This window comes from Solenopsis invicta, chromosome 7, assembly GCF_016802725.1.
Source record: "Solenopsis invicta isolate M01_SB chromosome 7, UNIL_Sinv_3.0, whole genome shotgun sequence".
NCBI classification, from domain to species: Eukaryota; Metazoa; Arthropoda; class Insecta; order Hymenoptera; family Formicidae; genus Solenopsis; species Solenopsis invicta.
Window position 1 is genome coordinate 7,921,512 of NC_052670.1, and position 21,906 is coordinate 7,943,417.

The 21,906-nt window shown below is 33.9% G+C and overlaps 2 protein-coding genes across 9 annotated transcripts in view; one reads left to right on the plus strand and one right to left on the minus strand.

Annotated features, from left to right (window-relative positions):
• The first annotated feature begins 1,348 nt into the window (after positions 1 to 1,348).
• LOC105201629 (leucine-rich repeat protein soc-2) lies at positions 1,349 to 12,764 on the plus strand. Of its 2 annotated transcripts, none has more exons than XM_011169711.3 (4): positions 1,349 to 2,206; positions 8,844 to 8,987; positions 9,136 to 9,303; positions 10,134 to 12,764. In XM_011169711.3, exons 1-4 carry the CDS (start codon positions 2,053 to 2,055, stop codon positions 10,295 to 10,297), a joined length of 630 nt encoding a protein of 209 aa, XP_011168013.1. In that variant the 5' UTR covers positions 1,349 to 2,052; the 3' UTR covers positions 10,298 to 12,764. The 2 variants fall into 2 exon arrangements, with proteins under 2 accessions (XP_011168013.1, XP_011168014.1); XM_011169712.3 differs by lacking the exon at positions 1,349 to 2,206 and adding an exon at positions 5,300 to 6,882.
• A 2,507-nt stretch (positions 12,765 to 15,271) lies between these two features.
• LOC105201630 (formin-binding protein 1-like) overlaps positions 15,272 to 21,906 on the minus strand; it is a 39,900-nt gene continuing 33,265 nt past the window's right edge. Inside the window, exons 7-11 of one of the 7 annotated variants that reach the window (XM_011169716.3) lie at positions 20,133 to 20,141; positions 18,887 to 19,194; positions 18,309 to 18,500; positions 17,610 to 17,746; positions 15,272 to 17,448 (exon numbers count right to left, since the gene is read on the minus strand). In XM_011169716.3, the coding sequence (XP_011168018.1) occupies positions 17,291 to 17,448; positions 17,610 to 17,746; positions 18,309 to 18,500; positions 18,887 to 19,194; positions 20,133 to 20,141 (804 nt within the window). In that variant the 3' untranslated portion in view covers positions 15,272 to 17,290. Of the gene's footprint in view, positions 17,449 to 17,609; positions 17,747 to 18,308; positions 18,501 to 18,886; positions 19,195 to 20,114; positions 20,145 to 21,906 lie in introns of all 7 variants that reach the window. The other 6 variants (XM_011169714.3, XM_026140861.2, XM_011169715.3 and 3 more) reach the window with 6 other exon arrangements.

Consider the following 21,906-nt stretch of genomic DNA (forward strand, 5'->3'; position numbering starts at 1 on the left):
TTTGAGTGAACAAATTTTGCACATACACTCGGAAAAACCGGATGCGGTTTTCCGTATGCACGGACGCATCTTCACATTTCTACAAGTGCTCTGACTCAAAGTTTAGTATCACGATTTTCTTCTTCTTCTCCATTTATTTCACGTCCTTTTTTTAACTTTTTATGTATTATTCATAAAGAAAACTATATTTAACATATTTAAACAATAATTGAGCACAATATTTTTACAACGAAAAGAAGTATTTTTAAAGATATGTTTAACAACATGAAGAGTAAAGTTTCAGACGTAATAAAGTAGTTTGGTGAAAACATATCTTATTTGTGAGAATTTTCTTTGTTCGGAAAGCTACGCAGTAAGCTTGATACGTATCAAACACTGACATTGGAGCTTTTTCATTTCAATGTGTAATCTTGATTTCTTTTTCAACGATACTTTGTTAGCGTGTGATTGTGATGCCGCGAAATGAGTCACATTCTATGTAACGAAACCGAAATTGAATCCGTCGAACTAAACTTTTAATCCTTGAGCTTAATTCTTAAATACATAGATTTTTTTCTACAGAGATTTTGAAATTTTTTATATTATAATTAATTTTATTAATTATTACAATTGAAATTAAATTAGTTAATAAATTAGTTAATAAAAAAATTAGATTTCTTGCTCGTATAATGATAAATAATAAAACTATTAAAAGGCCGAAACAAACAAATTTAGATAGGCTAATTTCGGCTTTTTAATACCTTTATTAGTTAATAAATTTTGTATGATTTTAAAATTGAAATTTTTTTTTCATATTAAGAAAATATCTCGAGGAGGTATTTAAAAAATTTATATTAAATTTAGTTTTTGATAGTTCATTTATTTTATTGTTTTTTTTTCCAGGAAGAAGACATAGGGCAGCCATAGTAAAGACACGATTATAAAATAAATGTCTTAATGGTAATTTTAGAAAATCCAATAAGCGCTCAAGGAAACCTTGAAAAAATTTTGAAACAATAGAAGAAAACGAATACTGATGATCTTAATGCAATTTCAATTAGAAAAACATTCAGTTTTAGCAATTAGTATTATTTTTGGATGACAATTTATTAATTGCCAATTTTTCTGCGATTATCGAAATAAAAGAGACCTGAAGAGACCCCGAAGGAACCCTGAAACCTTGGATAAACGTGATTCTAACGCGGAAATTCCCGACGTCGAATTTGACAGCTTGCATGTCGCGCAATGCATCTGGCTGCGTTTGTTTTCAAACAAAGAGAGGGAGAGTGGATACACGCACACACATAAGTAGTCAGCTGTTTCGAGACGCTTCCCCGATGGCGGGGGAAGTGGTGAAGGCTTAAATAGCACCGTGAACACTCGTGCAGGCAGTGTCGAACGGAGTCACCTGAAACGGACCTCGGTCGCCGTGGTAGCCTTCGGGTACGTCGAAAGGACCGTCGAGAGGACTTGCAAAGCCCTTGCGAGTCGGTCCTGCTGAAGTTCGCTCGCGAGAACGAGGAGAATCGTGCTCCAGGTGGACTTTGTCCCGAAATCGCGCAGATTCTGAAGAACGTGCGTCCCGGTGAAGAACGTGCGTCCCGGTGAAGAAATCGGAAATCTACGATTCTTTAAATCGCTCTGATCTTATTGGAATTAAGTTCGAGTCTCAAAAGAAGTTTTCGCAAAGAAGAAATAGCCTTCAGCAACGTTGGGATCCAATCCGCACGGTTTTCCATTCTTGGCAAAATTCTCCACGCAGAAGAATTTTTTCATCGCGGATTAGATCTTCGCCAGTGACTCGCGGCAACTGTTGTAACTATCAACGGATGTAAAATTCATAAGAGGAATAACAGCTGTTTTTAATTGAAGCTTATAAGATGATCTTCTAGCGACTACAATAGGAATCGATTAAGAAGACTTACTGCTGAAATAATTTTTCCTCGACGAATGTGCGAAGACCGGTGTTGATTTCCGACACGACAAACTAAAATTTGCATTCGCGCGCCTGTCGCTGTAAATCGTATTCTCTAAACGTAAACAAAGTGTTAACAAAAAAAAAAAAAAAAAAACATGAGGCCACCGTACAACGAGGAAGAAGTGCAGCAGATCTCGCAGGAGCAAGGCGAGAGAAATGTCGCAATGGCAGTATGCGTGCAACTGGCAGGTCGAGCGATCATCAGGGTGATCTCGCGATGCGAAGAAGCCCAGGATAACTGCAACTTAGGTAAGATCGAGTTTGAAGAACATCATGGAATCCTGTAAGAAATATTTTTAAATCTTGAAGAGCTTCCTCTTCAAGATATAAAAATTCTGGATCTTCGCAACTTTTTCTTAGATATGGGCTAGAAAATTACTTGCATCTCGAAGCGCACTTTCAATTTCTTAATACGGAGTTTTAACGAGCTTCAATGCTGAAATGTCTGCATTTGACTTGTATAAAAGTTAAATAGGAGTATTTGATACGATAAACGAGGTAATCTTTGATTTGACAGAGTTTATAAATTTCGCAATGACATATTACTGCGCGCGCTAGTTAAAATCGTCTATAAAAGAGAATTTATTATCTTACCGAGGAAAACCGAGCCTTGTAAACACCATTTATGTCAGTGTCGAATACTTCCTGATTCAAGATAACTTCCACCCTTGCCTTATCTGCGACGCTGTCTGCGCACACTGTAACCTTGATCAGCAACGACGCTTTTGCTGTTTTTAATGTGTCGATGCTTGTGACTCACCACCTTTCATAAAACGTACTCCATAGATTGCGATTGCACAGACTATAATCAAAGACGGATAATTACCCTACGAACACTGAAACACGATAAATTCAAGAACTTCTAAAATTTAAAATTTGAAGTTTAAATCGGGATTTTTTCGTACAAACGAAAGGACTGTGATGTTGAGTAAATATTCACGCGAATCCTAACGCAAAAATATTCGCGATGTCTGGTCCCAAAAATTTACAATTGAGATCAATCTTCGGAATCTGCAGTGTCACGATTTTACGAAATCAAAAATCTGCAACGCTCGCACTTGGATCGCAGCCATAGGAACTTGCAAATGAAAAATTTACTAATAAGAATTAAAATCAAACGTGCAAAACTTCATTAAATTTAAATATCTGATATATTAAGAAAAAAAAATGCTGTGATATGAATTAAAACGTAGTTTGATTCAGTTAAACGTTGAATCACGAGCTGTCTTTAATACATGTAGTTTGATTCAACTAAATTTTATTCATTTAAGTATATTTGTTATTGTCTTTACTTTTAATCTTTTTATCTCATTAATACTGTTATTGAATTAACCAAATATTTCCAATTAAACTGTACTGTTGATTCAACAGTACTTTTTTCTCTATGTAGGATTAGTTATAGTGAAAAACGTGGCACTAAGAGCCTGTTTTAAGTGCTTTTATGTTTTGATTAATATTAAAGATCTGCCAAAGATCTGATACTATTGATTCGCGATATTAATAATTGTAGTAGTAAAGATTTGTTATAAATCCGTAACGCCGCAAATCCGATTGGAGAAAGTTCTGTAAATCTGAAACTGGAGATCCATAGAGCGCAGTTTCTACGATATAAATATAAATATAAAATTCAAAGTGTAAATGAATTATCGCGATTGCGATAAAAAATATTACAAGTGGCAAGCGGTAGAGCGCGACAATGCGCTTTTCTGCGTATTGTCGCGTTAATATCTATCTTATCTAATGCATTATCGGTGACTCAGTTTGTTTTATATGGCTAACGAACTCTCCTACTTTCTTCGAGATTTGTGATACGCTCTTTCTCACATGCGCGTAACGCTACAATTACGCATTGGAAAAAAAAAAAGAAATGGGAAGCAAGGAATAAAAATTGATCTACGATCGCCGAGCGTCGGGACGCGGCGTATTGGCGATTTCCTGTTGCGGCTCGGCAAAAAAGCTTATAACATAGTTCCGTAGAAAGTACGGATCATGCCAATGACGTACTCATCGCGTAAAAGCAATCACATAATACGCGAGGAACGTTTCCGTTCTACTTTGCAATTTCAATATTAATTTCATTAAAGATAAAGAGATGCAATTATATCATAATGAGCAGTGTCAAGAAAAATGCGCTGCAAATGACAAAGGAGATTAAAAAAAAAAAGTCTTCCCCTCTTTTTCCTCTCGATCAATTTCTCTGGGATGTATCACTTACGAAACAGGTCACATTGGTGAGGTACAACGATAAACTGCAGTTACGCAAAGGTAATTTATATGCGAGAAAGATTGTTAAGACATTTAGATTTCCCGCTGATTAAAAATCATCAGGCTATTTGCGATATTAGCCGTTGTTACATAGGAGCTAATAAGGTTAAAGACTTTTATATGAAGGCTCGTATGAAGCTTCCAGCGGTAGCGGAGTTACGCAGGAGTGGATAAATAAACGGGTGGCGTTTCTCGAGCATCAACGCGGATAAAAGTGAAATGCTCGCTTCGCAACTCCGGCATAGATAATTGACTGGATAAACATTGCGTTACACAACGCGCGTATCCGGCCTTTGTCTCTTTCCCTCTCGCACCGTGGGCCTCGCGGGACAGCCGCGATCCTTTCTGGTCGTATCTTCGTCTGGTCGTTGCGGTATCTTCGGGACAGTCGATGCACACGCACGAAAGGTCGATCTCGGAATAGTAAAGCGGAGCCTTGGCAATGCTGATCTACGCGCTCCGAATATCGCTAAGAGGCTGTTACTCCTTTATGAACCTCTTTTTATTGTTTAGCTTCACGTGCCAGCACAAGATCCGTACCGTAATGCAAATAAAATGACGAAGAATAGCAATAACGTTAGTAATAAATTTCTGTTACGGCGCCGTGGATTTTCTATGGATCTTTTATTTATCAATTCCAGGCCAAGTCTGAGTCGCAGTCCTATAAGCGCTACAATATTCCTAGAATATTATATAAGTATTGTTAAGAATTAAAATTATATTATAATAAAATAATATTCTGAGAATATAATATTTTTTTAATATTATAGGGATATTGTATTAATGTTATATGACGGCTTTATATAGCATTCGTAATATATTATTTAATATTTATGGAATATTATAAATATTCTATATTATGTTAAATGTTCAAAATTTAATGCAAATTGTTAGGCAAAATGTTTATTAACTTAAAAATTATTACATTTGAAAGTTATAATATTCTCCATAATTTAAAATATTAAAGTGAATAATATTATTTACTTTTTATACAATATTTATATAATATTATCAGCAGTGGACATATAATCACTTTTTATTAATATTAAATAATATTTCAGGAATATTATTTTAAGAATATTATTTAATATTAAATAATATTGTAGCGCTTGACGGGTAAATTTCTGATTTCATAAAATCGTGATTCTACAAGTTGGCGCATACCGGCAAATATTAATTTAGATTATAAATTAAATATTAAATCTTCAATATTGCATCCGACGAGATAAGAAAATTAATTTATTTCATAAAATTCCTTTTTCCATCACGGTCGCCGTAGGCACGTAAACACCGCTCCGCTTCAGCAGATATCGAAGCTGACGCTTTCGTGCGTCTCGTCGAGGAAAGGATCTCGTGCGAATCCAGAAACGCAGGACTTTCCAACGCGAAACACAAACGCGTCTACGCGAGAAGTTTCCGTATAGGGCCTCGCGACCTTAAATGGTAGCTTGCTATCAGGTCTCTTTTACCACTTTTTGGCGAAGAAAAACGCGCACGTTAACTAGCCATGGGAGCAATAGCGAAAAGTAACTTTCATACTAATTACACAATGACTCTCACACTAATTGCACAATCCCCCGTTCAAACACTTTAGCCTCGCTTATCTTTTGTACAAATTATATAAGACGCCCCGTAACACAATATAGTCTAAATCATTGTTTGCGAAAATGTTACTTTGAATTTAAATGAAAGTGATTCCAAAAGAATGAACAATAGTTTTCATAAAGTAGTATTAAAGCACGATATTTATCCTTTTTTATCCCGCACTTCAATCAATCAAACAATGGAAAGAAAGTTGATTATAAAAATTGAAAATAATAGGTTCGATCGGTAGGTACGTCTATTTAGTAAGGTCCGCATAACTTTTGAGAAAGAAACTTTTATTGAATATTCACAAATTTTGTAGAGTCAACTAGAAGACGTTGATCAAATTCTTACAGTTAAGTCTATCATTCCGATAAAATTTCGAATCCAATCAGAAGTTCTGTTCTCAGCAAAATACATTCTATCGTGTACGTCTTGCTGATACAATCAAAACATGTATTTGTCTCGATAAAGAATTCACATTTTTTTATAAGAATTAAGAAATAATCGCACAAGTTCCAGATCTCCGATAAAAAAAATATTATGACTCATAAACATAAGTTTTATCGAGATTTAAGGTTGTGCAAAGTTATGGGTGATTCAGAGGGATCAAAACCCGTCTGGAAATGGCATCACGAACAATTAATAATCCGATGACTATTTGCACATTTGCCTGATGTCCCCTTGCCATTTGTTAAAAAGAATGTCCAAAATTTTCGTTGGCCAGATATTTGTCGAGCGTTATACGTGACCATTCTAAATCTTCAATTTCTATATATTGGCGCTTAGCCATAAAATGCATGCTTAGCGCAATCATAGTGCGCACGCTCATTCGATTGTCGTGGAAAGTGCGCGGAAACTTCCCCTCGATAACCACGATTTTCAAGAATGTGCCGTAATGAGAATCACGGTCGGCCAGGTGGTGGGATTCGTTTCGGCAGGCACGCACAGAAATAAATGTCTTAAACGCAGTCGGAGCCGCGTCCGGTGAGTCAGTGCGGCAACGGTCAAGATGGCGAACGCCGTGACGAGAGTGGTTCTTCGCTGCGAGGAGGCGCAGGAGAACGAGAGCCTCGGTAAATTGCAAGATTCGGTGAAAGCGATCATTTGCGGTTCCTTTTGCACGCGCTTAAAATTCGGCAAGAAGATCATTAAATCCGCAACGGTGAAGCTTCCACGGTGTTTTCGTAACGCGCTTCGCATTGGTGCGCGACCGGGACGCATGTACGTTGCACGGAATTATGAAAATGCGGCTGGAGTGGCACGATACTTAGACCAAAGAAATTTCGTTGTATAATTGTTAAGTTTTCTCCTCGCGCCTGGTTCAGAGATTTCGATATTCAAGAGTCTAGACAGCACGCATGTCTCTAACATCGCGATGTATTAAAAGACAACTTGCGTCTTTTAAACACAATCCGAAAGTCGTTCAGATTTTAAACAATGCGTGTTGTTCAAGAATGTATCTAGATTTATCAAACGACAATTTTATCTTCCTCGATCAAATCGTAAAGAATTTTTTAGACAGCACGTGATACTTTTATGATAAACATTTAGAAATATTTAAGATAATGATTCTTCACGATCTCTTCAATCTAAGATTATGAAAATATTTATAAAATATGTTGTAAACATTTATAAAGTAATCGAATAATCAAATAAATGATTATAAAAAATTTTTAAATCTTTAAATCTTTACAAATATCGTATGCCGTCAGTATAATAATGATCAAGCTTTGGCGAAATAATTTCAACGAAATGTTTAATTGATACTTGTCTAACGCAGAATATTTACAGTATTTTTTAATAATTATATTAATAAATATTAATAACCAAATATAATAGCAAACGATTATTAAATATTACTAAATATTTGATTATATTAACCGAATATTTTATTGAATATTTTAATTAAAATTATTTCACTAAAGTGACTACCATTTAGGCCTGATTATTATTATCGTTAAAAACATTTTTTTTTTTTTTTTTTAGTGTAGTTTTGCCATGACAAAGAAAAAAAATATAAAACATTTTTTTTAAATTATTAAACTTTGACTGGAGGATTCATCAATATTCGATCTCGCAAAGCATTAACAAAATCCAGTTTGTTCATTTGGATCATTAAATCGCGCAATTCTACGATATTTTTGTTATCCTCTCGGAATCGCTCGCTCCGATGTTACAATGATCGCGATGATTGATAAATATATAATACAGAATACGTTTGTTCCGTAACGCTCGTTCTCGGCTCCCGCGTTCGAGTTAACTTCAGCGTCGACGGCCTTCCGTGCTGGAAACCGCGCCGGAGAAAGCGTGAAACGCGGTGCACTGACGTTAAGTACACTTTCAGCAGTTATGATGCGCCTAGACTGGCGTTTTCCCATTTTTTTTTTTTTTTCTTTGAGTGTCGGAACACTTTTACAGTATCATTACTATCAGTTTAGCCGATGCTGTCGATACCCGAGCGCGGGGAAAGTCATACATCCTCTCATTGTCACAGTTTAACTTTAATCGCGCATAAGAAAAACTCTATTCACGCGTTGAAATTACCGCGAAATAAAATATCAGAAGAATAAAAGTTTATCTTATTTATAAAAGAAATTATTTATTTCATTCAACTATTTTTTTTTCATTGACTGTCATATTAAAAATTTTGATATTCATATTAAAAATGATATTTGTATTAAAAGTATCATTGAACGTTTGGAGCGGGGAATGGAATTTATATAATGGATAATAGGATATATATCGTAAGATATAAGATCGCAATAAATAACAGTCTTTACTTTCATTATTTATGAAGGATGCGCAATCGGCCGCCTGAAATCAGAGATATTAATGTTTTACTTTATCCTTAAAACACGATATCTCCATTTCGTAGACTTTATTACTAAAATGTTAATTAATTTCGAAAGTTTATTCTAATTTTGATGTGCGGCAGAAATTTAATGAGACCCTGAGGAGCAGTATAATTTCAAAGTGACGATGTTTGTGTTTTTTTTCTCCAGAAAACTGTACATTTTTTCGTTTGACTTTTTAGACTTGTCGGAATGCCAGCTCATGCAAATCCCAGACGCGGTCTACCATCTGATGCGACACACGGAGTTGAAGAGATGCGACCTCTCTGGCAATGTAATCACTAAAATCCCGGCAAAGTTCGCTGTGAAATTCTCATTAATCACCGGTGAGTACGATCCGCTAAAATATAGTTTTGAATTACTGTCCATTTTTTTTTTAATTTTCACCTTTTATATAATTTGCCAATTGAAAGAATTTTCATTCGAAATCTCACTACATCATTTGGCAAAATATCGTGTATGTATCGTTTGCAGAATTAAATTTAAGCCACAATCAGATGAGCAAGCTGCCCGAGGAGCTGGCCGAACTGCAAGCTCTGGAGAGACTTGATATCTCGCACAACACTTTCATTGCTCTACCATCTGTCGCCTGGCGGCTACCGCAGCTTAAACGACTCCTCGCCAATAATAATTTCATCATCGGTCAGTATTTGTCGACTTATCGTTATGTAAGATTTTTATTAAATATTATTAAAAACTCAAACAGTTAATGGATCACGCAATTTTCCTTCTTTTAGAAAAGTATCCTAAAATTATACAAAAAAGTATCTTAGAACGGCTAGAACTATGCAATCTTTAAAATATTTTAGGATACATTAAAAATATGTTAACATCAAATATTTCATTTCCGATTAAAATCAATATAGTTTTGATAAATTCAAATTTTTAATACTACATCCCTGTAAGCACACAATATTTCTAGAATATTATATGAATATTATTAAAAATTAAAATAACATTAAAATAATATTATGAGAATATTATTCAATATTTTTAATATTATTTTAATGTTATGGAAATATTGCGTTAATGTTATATGTCCATTTTTACATTATATTCGTATTTCTTCATTCGTGAAATATAAAATTGTTTTGCGAATATTATTGTGGTAAAATGTTAATGAATTATTGTCCATAAAATATTCATAAATTTTATAGTTATTACATTTAAAAGTTATAATATTTTTGATCATTTAAAATATTTAACAATATTATTTACTTCTTCATATAATACTCATATAACATTATCAGGAGTGGACATATAACAATTTTTTATTAATGTTTTGGAAATATTTAATATAAAAATAATATTATGCGCTTATTCTAGAGATTTTATGCAAAAAAAGATTTTACGCAAATATTTTCATGTTAAAAACACAAGAATAATTTTTTTATATGTAAACAATTTTATCTGAATATAGGTTTTCTTGAAATAATGTGACGTTAAATAATACAGTAAATTTTATTCTGTAGATATCGACGTAGAGAGACTTAGACTTGCGCCCGCCCTGGAATTCATCGACTTGCAGGCGAATCCGCTACCACCGAGATTGCACGATCTCCTGCGCACTCTGACCAGGATCACGATCGAGCTTACTCCTCGACAAATCGAGGATTGGGAGGACTTGAACGTTTAAACCGAGCAAGAGCGGCCCATTGCACGACGAAAGACGACGGAGAGACGATGATTCCGTCACCCGGGTTTTCTCGTCGTAAATTGCTCAATAACTAGATGTAGAATCGACTTTTGTTCAGTGATAACGCGAACTGTGTGATAACGGGTGCCGCGGATCGCCAGTTGACACGGAAGGTCCGCTTGTATCTTTTGTAAATGTCACTAGTGATTTGTACTTAATTACTGCGGATCTGTCATTGATCTCGTGGAGATCGATCGATCCCTCGTTTTTTCTTTTATACCGCGTGGATTTTTAAATTTTATCGCGATACTGGTCATGAGCGACGCTATTGTGATATTTGAATATTTCAATAATCGAATTCAAAGATTCTTGGATCTCATTCATGAATTTTTGAGCGCTACTAGTTCGATTTATATAATCAAACCTTTGGATTTTATATAAATAAATTTAAATTGTTTGAGGGATTTTTCTAAATCCTCGAATTTTTTAATCTACGTATGTAAATGTGTGATCTCTGAAATACGAAAGTCTCGGATCTACGAAACTCAAGACTTGAAGAAATATTTGCAAAATATTATCATCTTGTCGTTCATGAATACTTGTATCGACTGTATTTTTAACGTAATTTTTGTCCGTCAACGTTACGTTTACCGCTATGGACTGCCGATATATAGATATATAACATATACGTATATACATCATATAGTGCAATGTTTTTAATATTTAACATTTTGCACTCGACTATCATGTGAAAATGTGAAAATATAGCAAAGATATAATTTAATGTTATTGTACTTTTATAAAATATTAACAAACAGTATAAAAATTCTGTCGCAAATTACATTCTGAGAACGTTTTCAAATTTTACATTCATTCATAAATCAAGTGTAAAAAAGTTAACAAATTGAGTTCTAAATGAATTCTGATTTTGTAGCTCGAGTACAAAGTGTTAACAACAAATGACAAAAATATTATTAAGTAGCTCTTAGCGTTTGGATATACGGTGTCCCGTAAAAGAAATGCAGATTTGCAAGCGTAAGTTTGCAAACGTTTTCCGTGAGACTATGCGCGTCCTACGCACTGAATAGTAATTACAATTGTAAATTCGTTTTTTTTTTCCTATGTTTTTGATCTAGTCAGTCATTCTTGGACGTACGGATCTCGAGATTTACAAACACGTAGCTTTGTCGCGTTTCAGACTGACGCATAATGATCCATGCATTTGAATAATTTCACAAATCTCTTGAATATATGAGTTCTTGATTTTTAAATTAAGAAAATATAAAACTGGTAAATCTGTAAATCTCTCTCTCTTTCTCTAGCTTTATAAATCCACAGATCCGTAGAAATTTGAATATAACCGTGAAATATCTCAATACACAGCAAGAGTAACACGCATTTTTTCAATTATATTTTGCAGGACACTGTTCCTAGTCTGTATACTCCTATAATTACAATTATAGTGATTACTATATTGCAATTTGTATCCTATTTATACGAATGTATCCTATTCCCGTGAAAAAAACCTGCGTTACGGGTCGAAGGTGTTGTTGGTCCGTATTTTATATTTATTCGTCAGTTGTTAAAATTTTGTAAGATATGTGTCACAATTGTATATACAATCTCTGACAGAAGAATAGAAACTGCGCAACGCTTTCAAAACGGATGGACAATTTTACTCTTATACATTTATATTCTGTATTACGTAAAATAAACTATCCGAAAGTTGTCGAGCCAATTTTTGATACGATGCATGTATCACGGCTGTTTATTAATAGAGAACGTACTACGGTGCACTTACAGAACGTATTAGCTTCGATGGATGGAAGGTCGACGCTCTACCTTGATTCATTAAAATAAATCATGTACGAATGTATAGGTGTGCCAAAAAACATGTTTGAAATTTAAAAAAAGAACTCGCCAATTAAAAAATAAAATAACATCCAAAGAAAAGAAATCTCGGAACTGTTGCGTTTTTATCTATCTCCGATTTTACATTCTGAATAAAATGTTTTATCTACAGCTTTAATTGTGCTAATCAATATTAATGCAACTAATGCAACTCAATTGATTTCTCTTTTTTATAATTTTATGAATTAAATGAGCTTTACATAAAGTGTAAGTAGACATGAATTTACTCACCGAACTGCTGGTGCTTCATCGGTTCACGTTGAAGCTGCACGCGATTTCGACTTCGTCGCAGATACTCGCTCGCGTGATCGCAAAACGCAGCTAATTATGATCGTATAATGACTGTTCAACAACTTTGATCAGTACTAGCGACGTTTATTCGTACGTGCAATTTAGTTTCGATCATTAAAAAACATAAAACAGCATAACTTTGTTCAGAAATGGACGCAGCGCGAAACAAAGATTGCGACGGCGCACGCATCAGTTCACTAGTTTTAATTGCACTTTTTATATTTTTGCAGCTTCTTTGAATAAAATTTTCGAAACAAAATATAAATCGGCGTCAAAATACTTTTTACTTCGTACAATAATAGTTACTAAAATGAATACATAAATTATCCTCGCTGAACAAATATATTACATCGTGTTTTAATAATATTACTACGATTGTTATGAAAAATAATTCTCAACGCGTATTCGCATAAACAGGAACATTATGTTCACAATTTAATAACTATTATTATGACATTTACATACATTCGATTTTTATACAGTAATGAAATCGTAAAAATTATGACATAATTGTAACATTAAAAAAAATTCGTTATACAAGAAATATAAAGTGCAACTTTTTAACCGAAACTCAAATGTAATCTTTACAAATATATATTTTCTAAAAATGAAATATTAAATGAATAAAACGCATGAGGAAGAACTGGACATAAAGGCGCAAATATATCAGTCACGTTAACGTATCCGAAACAGTTATATTGGTTTAGTACCTGTATTTTTTCAATATTAATAATAATAATAATAATAATAAAAATAATAATAAAGTATAATAAAACGCAGAATTAATTATCTACAATACTTGTTCGCGCGTACAGAGAATCACAAAATATACATAGAACAGACACAATAAAATGGGGCACAGAGACGGCCCCGTTACTTCGTTTTGACATAATCACCGAACAGTTCCCTTGTTTTCGCCATTAACGAACCGGAAGCGATCAAGAGCGGGGGGCAGAATGCGCGTGTATGTATATATGTACGTTCTGTATGTGTATATGTATGTGTATGAGTGTCTGACTATTGACCATATTTATTCGTGTACTTGCGTACGGCTACAGTGAAGCTACGCCTTTTCTTCCTGACGATCGAATATATAATATCTATATATATCTATATATATCTATATATAATATATACATATACATTCAATACGCGAGAAAGTTACACGATTCCCGGATTTTGCGAAAAAATTACGGTGAACGCGCCAGGTTCTCGCGACTTGCGCGGACTTCCTTCCGGGGCATATGGGGATCAAGAATCGATTTTGATATATGGCTTCTCTCTGTACTGTTTTAGAGATACTCGTAGCTATCGCTACGTAATATCGCCCGAAATAACAATAGTGACATTAGCCGACAATACTATATCTTCTACAATTACACCATGCCGCTAGGATTATCGCGAACGCTATTTTTTTATATACTGTGTAGCACCAACGCAGCACAGAGTATTGCCGTAGGATACCAGGACTATGTGAGGACTAAACTCTTATCCGCGACAGAAACGAGTCCTTCCCGGCTTAATATCGATTCTGGCACTCGCATACTAGGTAGCCTCGCTCTCGCTTCCACATCCCTGGCAATATTTACATAAATCTATCACTAACTATAGTCACATTCAGGCAACTCCTTAAACGCGGTACGCCGACCGATCCATCGGAATGACCCTTTTTTTCGACACAAATTGATATTAGCGTAATCGAGTTTTGAATTTCAACACTCTTTGTTTCAACAAATATCGTTTCACTGAACCTCAGTGTTACACACGTATTTAAATGTAGATCAAAGGTTTATCAGGATTTAAAAATTCTGTTGCAAAAAATGTCAGTTTCGTAAATCTTGGCACATCCTATTACATGTACATTTTTCTAATTTTATAAAATCTTCATTCTAGAAGCTAAGCTCGGCATGAAGTTTTCCATGTGGTAGAAATTCATAGTTTCCTGAACCGAAGAAAGTCATAAATTTAGAAAAGTTATAGTCCGGGAGGTAATGACACAAATTTTTGACCAATATCGACAAAGCTGATTTTCATTTGTACAGTTGTTTCGTGTTACAAATGAATAAAATGACCGTCAGCCCACGATCCCGCGGGACGGGGGGCTTCCACAGTGTCTTCAAATAGTTTTTTTATTATAACGACTAAAGTATTGAAGTTAGGTAAAATATGTCTATAATCTTTATTGTAGAGCTTATCACGAGCTTCATTGTTTGTTTGACCCTTCTTTTTTGTAAAATAAATATTTTTGGAAATAATTAAGAAAAACTGTTTTTTTTTCTCTAAGTATATCTCGAAAACTGTACGAGAGCGCTAATTAATTTATAAGAAAAAGTTGTTTAGTATCCTTGCCTCTATAACATGTGTCAAAGTCAACATGATTGGAACTGAGTCCCCTATACTGCATAATTACCCCATTTTTTTCACATATTAATATGAGTGACTGACGCACGACGTTCCGCAATTGCCGCGGCTGACGGTATCCTTTCGACATTTCATGTTGTCAAGTAAGTACAAGAATTTTCAACTTTGTCGATATTAACTTTTCGTTAATATTAACACTTCTTTTTTTACATTGTTGAGACACTGTGGAAGTCCCCCGTCCCGCGGGATCGTGGACTGACAGTCATTTTATTCATTTGTAACACGAAAACAAATGTATAAATGAAAATCAGCTTTGTCGGTGTTAGTTGAAAATTTGTGTCATTACCTCCCGGACTATTACCTTGATCTCATAACTGAATACATAATGATGTTCAATTATATAAATTCTTTGCCACGCCAAATTTTATAATCCTGGGCTATATGTATTCTAGCTTTCTTTTACAATTTTTTAAATTCTTCTCTTGCCATTATATTCTAAAATTTCGTTGGACTTTACGATTTCGATTACGAGTTAACATCAAGATTCTGTTCGATTCGCGTGAGTACGACGAAACTCTAGCGGCGATCAGTCTCGTGTTCAGCCATTCAGCATGGTAGTGAGCCGTATCCGTGAAACAATCGGCCACCTTTTATAATGTCGAGTATACAAAAGAATAAGAACGATAAAACTTCGGTGCGGCGACGGTTACAGTCGTGATTAATTTGCGAGTAACGAGTAGGCAGAGCGCAATTATTATTACTAAAGTAGTTACATCTTCTTTTTCTTCTTAACGGGGTTAAACGTCTCGCTCGTGCACAGCTACACGGAAAAAGGATACGTCTCGAGAAGTCGCGTGAATGCATTAAGGACCATTTCACTATCGACTCTTCATGAAGACATAGTGCTTTAATCCTTAAGCAGCCGCGTTTATGTAAAATTTAAAAGAGATCTCAAAAACTCACAAGTTTAGACACGGACAAAAGACTCAAGCTCCTTAATCAGAATATTGCACTATTTTCGTTAATTATCATTTTAATAACGACTAAAATTTGGCATTTTCTCTAATTGCGAATTTTAAATAATTATTTTTTACATAATTATCCCCAATAACGCAATTCTCCTGTGTTCGAGGAGCTTGCTCCTGCTCAAGGATTAAAAGTGACAAATGCATACAATTGAATATGTATATGATTGGACACAACGCTATCATACAGATGCCTAAATTCAACCCTTATTTCTGGATTCGTGAGTTTCCTGCCGTAGATAGACTTTAGGACCATCGTGGCCCTTCGTATAAAACTATTTTAAAATAATTAGAAAAAAAAATTATTTATTTACACAGTGAAACATAGTACACAGTCTGCAATATAATATTTCTAAATAAAAACTTTCGAAATTAATAAAGTAGCAACTGTTATCATCAGTAATAATTTCGACGAGAATGGAACGTAAAAAAATACAGGTCTCAAGATAGTCCCCCGCGCATAACAGAATTTTCTCTCACAATATATAATAATACAGCCATTTAAAAAATTTCATAATTAATAATTAACAGCCATTAATTATAACTTATAAATTTTAAAATAATGCAGGTAAGGCTGTAGGGCCGCCGCAAGCCTTCATTAAAAAAAAAACAAAAAAAATCGCACGGTTAGGACGCAAAAATAATGTACATTTAAATAATACATTCGCTATTAATAATAAAATCTGTTAAATATTTAACAGATAATTGCTAGAGTAATTATTGTATGACAAAGTATTAAAACATTAAATAAATCCAGATAAGGGCGAAATATGTCTCTTAGAGGTCTATAATAAGCTCAAAAATGAGCTTCTATCCATATTACGTTTAGATTGATTGATCACAAAGCCGGGGCATTTGTCCGTAACGTATTGTTCCTTTGTTCTTTCCTGATCTATCGGCCGAACGATCGAACAGGAATCCTTGGGAAATGTGCTGGAGATGTTTATACATGACAACCGATAGTGATCGCAATTTTATTAAATATGAGAATATTAGCATAATAATCCGGTTCCGCGAATGCTTCTACTTATATAGATTGTGTTCTTCTGGAACTGTGGATCTTTAGATTTAGGAATAATTTCTCAAATTCGTAAATGAGAAATTTTGTCTTTATCAATCTTGTGAATTTTAAAACAAATCTTGTTATATACTTCGTTTGTGAATATTCATCAATATCCTGTCCATGTCTATAAGTTCCTGTGTCTTTGAATTTCAGAATCTTTCTATTTTATTGGGTTTAGGCCTGTGATCCACTGTTGTTGTTCTAGTATATTGTGCCAATTCCTATCCAACACACAACCCTCGAGTCTTTGACGGCGCCAAATGCGTTACGCATCCTCGTTCATAAACACCTTTGAGCGGTTCCGTGTCGCACAGTTCTCTTTTATCAACCTAAGAGAAGCGGCTAAGTGTTGTACAAGTGACACTCTATGTACGAGGTCGGCACGAAGCCCTCGATTGGCTGTGAGATGCGTCGTACTCTAGTCCAACCGTCTCCCTGGTCCAGCTCGATCATGTACAGCTCCTCGCCGTCGTACATCGGTATAGAACCCTCGCTAGTCGCTGCAAATTAAAATAGTAAAATGATAACAAGATTAAGAATTATAATAACAAGAATAAAATAATTGTTTACGCAATTTTTTTAACTTTAATCACATTCTTTGTTCCTAAAACTGAAAACATAAAAAAATAGATCACGTGACTGTCCATAGATTTGGACTTACCATCGAAAGGATAAAGCGCCCGACATGTTCCCAGTGGCGGCTGAGCATCCACCTCGTCATGATAATACTCCTCGCCGCCGCTGCCGGGTAGCGACGTTCTCGATTCGCCGAGGCCAGATTCCGGGCTGTTCGTGGAACTGTGCATCAGTACCATAAAGCGAAAACCGTGGCTATTTGTCTAGTGTAAAGTGTCTACTCTACTCAACATCGCAAACCAAACACTTTCGCGAAGAAGAATACACAACAACTATATAAATTGTAATCTAATAGACCTATAAGAAATTATGAACATAGCAAAACTCAATTTGTCACACTAATTTGTTGAAATAGGTAAAATGAGGATGAGTCATATAGCACTTTTCGTATTATCTTTGTTATGTTCATTAGTCCCGATAAGATAAGAGAAGTTGCATAAGAGTTAAAGACACTATAATGTTTTTAAATATGAATTATGAAAATAAAGAACTATGAAACGGAGAACTCGAAGAATCTAATAAAGTAATTACAATTAATAGAATATAAAAATAAAAACTAATAATAATAAAAAATAATGATAAATATTACATAACAATAAACCATGGTACAAATGATAAAATAAGTTTATAAATTGGAAGACGCGGATTTTAAAATTTTTGAGATTTTCAGAGTGTATGATGTGATTTGTGCATTACCCCGCTGTATATTACCAAAATAACTTACCCATGAGTCGGTTGTGGTGTGCTCGGTGCGCTCTTTTTGTGAACCGGTTGATTCGCGTTCGCGTTCGAGACACTCGAGTCTGAAGCGGATCTCGAAAGGCTCTCCTCGCCTCCCGAATGACTACCTCTTCGTGAACTCAACGGTCTCGTTGCTGAACCATTAGTAGTAGGTTTTCGCTGTGCTTGACTTGGGCTGAAACCACACCGAGTTATCTTTTTACCTATTTGGCAAATTTTATAATTAAACGACGTAATAATATTGACTTGTTCAATTAATTATATAGAAAACACATATTTTACATATTTCTTCTTTTTCATGTGCTATACGCTTGTCAGCGCATAGACAATTTCTTCTGCATATATCCGTAGGTATATTTCACATAATTCAACTTATTTTAAATAGGGTTGTATATGATAAAAATACTATTATTCTACATAAATTAAAGCTTCACACTCCTCATTTCACTTTTCACAGTTAAACTCCTCACAAACATTCCTCATTTTTAGAGCAGCTATTTATATAAATAGCAAATATAATATGAGCAGTTCCTCATACAATTCTAGCAAAGCTTAATTTACCTAGACAAACTGGCACCAGCACGCATCGCTTCTTCGAGGTAGCCTTGAAACTTTGCCAATTCGACTCCAAGCTTGTCCAGCTTGTTACTGGACTGATTTAATTGTCCCTCTATACTCATTGGATCTCCGAGGGCAGGATTCTGTTCGTACACGCCTTTCATCTTCATCAGACCGTCCCTTGCCGCGGTTTCCTGCTGGATTTTCGCCTGGATCTCGTCCAGTCGCTGCTGTAGTCGCTTCTTCCGCTGATTCGGTGGCAGATCGCTGCAGTCCTCCTTGGCACCGTCACCGTAGCCAGGCACATTATTCTGGAATTTGTTACAATAAATATCGATCCTTCGAAAATTTTCTATGCATATTTTCCCGAGACCCAAAAACTTTATTTGCATTTATTGAAATTTTTCGGTATCATCAAATTGTCAAAATAAATTAATAATTAATATAATTAATATTAATGCATTTATTAATAATAAGTTATGTATGCAAGAATAATAAAATTTTGTGATTGAAAAGTATGAGTTTCGCTCTCTCTCTCTTTCTCGTTTTCTCTCAGAATATTGCAGTCTAGATCTCAGGAAAATAAAGAAGAAAGATGAAAAAGAAAGATGAGAAAGCTTGGGAACACATTTTGTTGCAGAAGCAACTCATTTCATTAATGATCTGCGAATTGTTAGTAGATACTGTAGTAGCATATACAAATTGATATTCATGGACAATTTTAATATTCAATATCGCTTATTGATAAAATGTATTCTCTGCAGTATATAAATGATAAAAAAAATTAGAAAAAAATATTTAAAAAATGGGAATAATATTTAACCCCTTTGGTGCTAGAAAGTTTAAAATTGTAACTAAAAAAAATTTAATTTCTTTAATTTTAGAATTTAGGTTTTGAGAAATTCGTAGATTTTTAGATTGATGTTACTAAATATCAAAACTCTACAATTCTTACATTTCGTAGACTCTTAGAAGCTTTGGATTTCGTAAAAATTAAATTTATTTGATAAATTCGAACATCTTATGTATATAGAAAATCTCGTAATTTAATTTTCTATGAAATAATTGAATTGGCGGTAAAGACAATTCCGCTCTCAAAGAAGCGATCGCTTGTCTCATCTATTTACTAGTGCATATAAAGAAGACGAGCAAGTCGAGCACTTGTAAGCATTCAACGTAGCACCAAAAGGATCAATCGGAAAACGATTTGGCGAATATATGAAGGACAGACCTTTAAAGCTATGCACACCTCGATCAACTTCTGTCGTTCGCATGAAACAAATTCCAAAAGCGTATCATTCAGCGAATGAACAGGATCTTTCAACAGATCTTTCAACAATAGCATAAACGTGAACTCAGGTCACTTCGGAAACATTAATTTCAAATAGTACAAGATATTTTATTTATATTACAATAAATGAATAAACTGATTTAGTTATAATGGTAATTATAATTTTAAATTTATTTAAGTATAAGTTTTTATAAAGCTGCAGAATTTTAACAATACATTAATTTTAATATAAATTTAATTAAAAATTTTTCATAAATTTCACAAATTGTATTTAATAAATCTCTTACAGAAGTTGTAGAGCTTTAGAATCATAATTCCTTTCCTTCCTCTTGCCTTGTGAATTAAGATTCACAAAACTATAAATAATTAATTTTATACCTAATAATAAAATAATTTAATTTCTTGTTATATCTTACGTATCAAATTTAATTTAGTTTAGTTATACAATATAAAATTTTAATTAAATTTTTTATATTACATGTTCTGTAAGTGTTATATAATTTATTAGCCTTATACTGATTAAGATTAATGCATCCGCTGGGTTCACGTTTTTCTAACAAGACATTTTAATGTCGCATGTATTTTATCTTTACGAGGCAGATAAAGGTTGTTAGTATATACATAATTGCGAGCAAAAAAGCGGTCTACGAAGTACTTACTAAGTGTGATAATATCCCCATTCATAGCCCATAGTGATGATTGGGAACAAGAAGACCACAGGCAGATTGAACCATCCACCAAATTAATAGAAAGTACAGAAGAGAAAAACAAGTTACGTTTTTCGTTAAGCGAGATCAAATGAAATGAATTGATTGCAAATTATAGTCCAAACGTATAAAAATAAAAGAAGATACAGTACTCGATTCATTGCAATTTTTATCAGAATTTATTTATTAAACTTAATCATTATCGATTTTGTTACATTAATTTATAAATTTAAAAGTAAACATTCAAAAAGTTAATTCCAAAACGCAAACAAAAATTTAAAATAAGAATAACATATTTATAATATATATTATTGTTATAAAATAAAGAGGATATTAAATGTGTGCTATTTTTTTGCAAATATAATCTTGCAGTAGGGAGTAAGTACACGATATTTTTACCTCTTTAATTGCAATCTTAAATATATGATTAAGAGATTTTGTATTTTCAAATAAATTTTATTAATATCAGTTCAAATTGCATATGAATAGAGTTTATTGTATCGCAAAGCGCTTATAAATTATAAAGACAAAACCACTTTAAATAATAATAAATTGAGAACGCAAAAAAACCGCTTCGAGTAATCATAGATAATAGTGCACAAAACATAATTGAGAAGTCGCTCATAAATAACGTTATTGTAGCCGGTCGGGAGAATGCGGAATCTACTAATATACATGCGCAATAGAAATTTGTGTGCATTTGTAATAAGAACAGGCCTGTCGGCGAGTAAGGAGATGCAAGTACAGATACATAAAATAATAAATTAAAAGAATAAAATAGTACTTCAAAGTATTGTCGTGCATGCTATAAAAAAATAATCTGCGATATCCTTTGCAATTATCCTTTCCTTCTCACGACTTCGCGATAAGAGGGCGATAAAATAAATAATGCAATAAGTTATGTCAGCTTTTCTTTGGAGTCATGCGAGTCCTCAGCGTTACGAGTGGAGAATCAGGAATTATTTTGTCAGTATATTTAAAAAATCTATCAAATATATTATATATCAAATATGTAATTATGATGC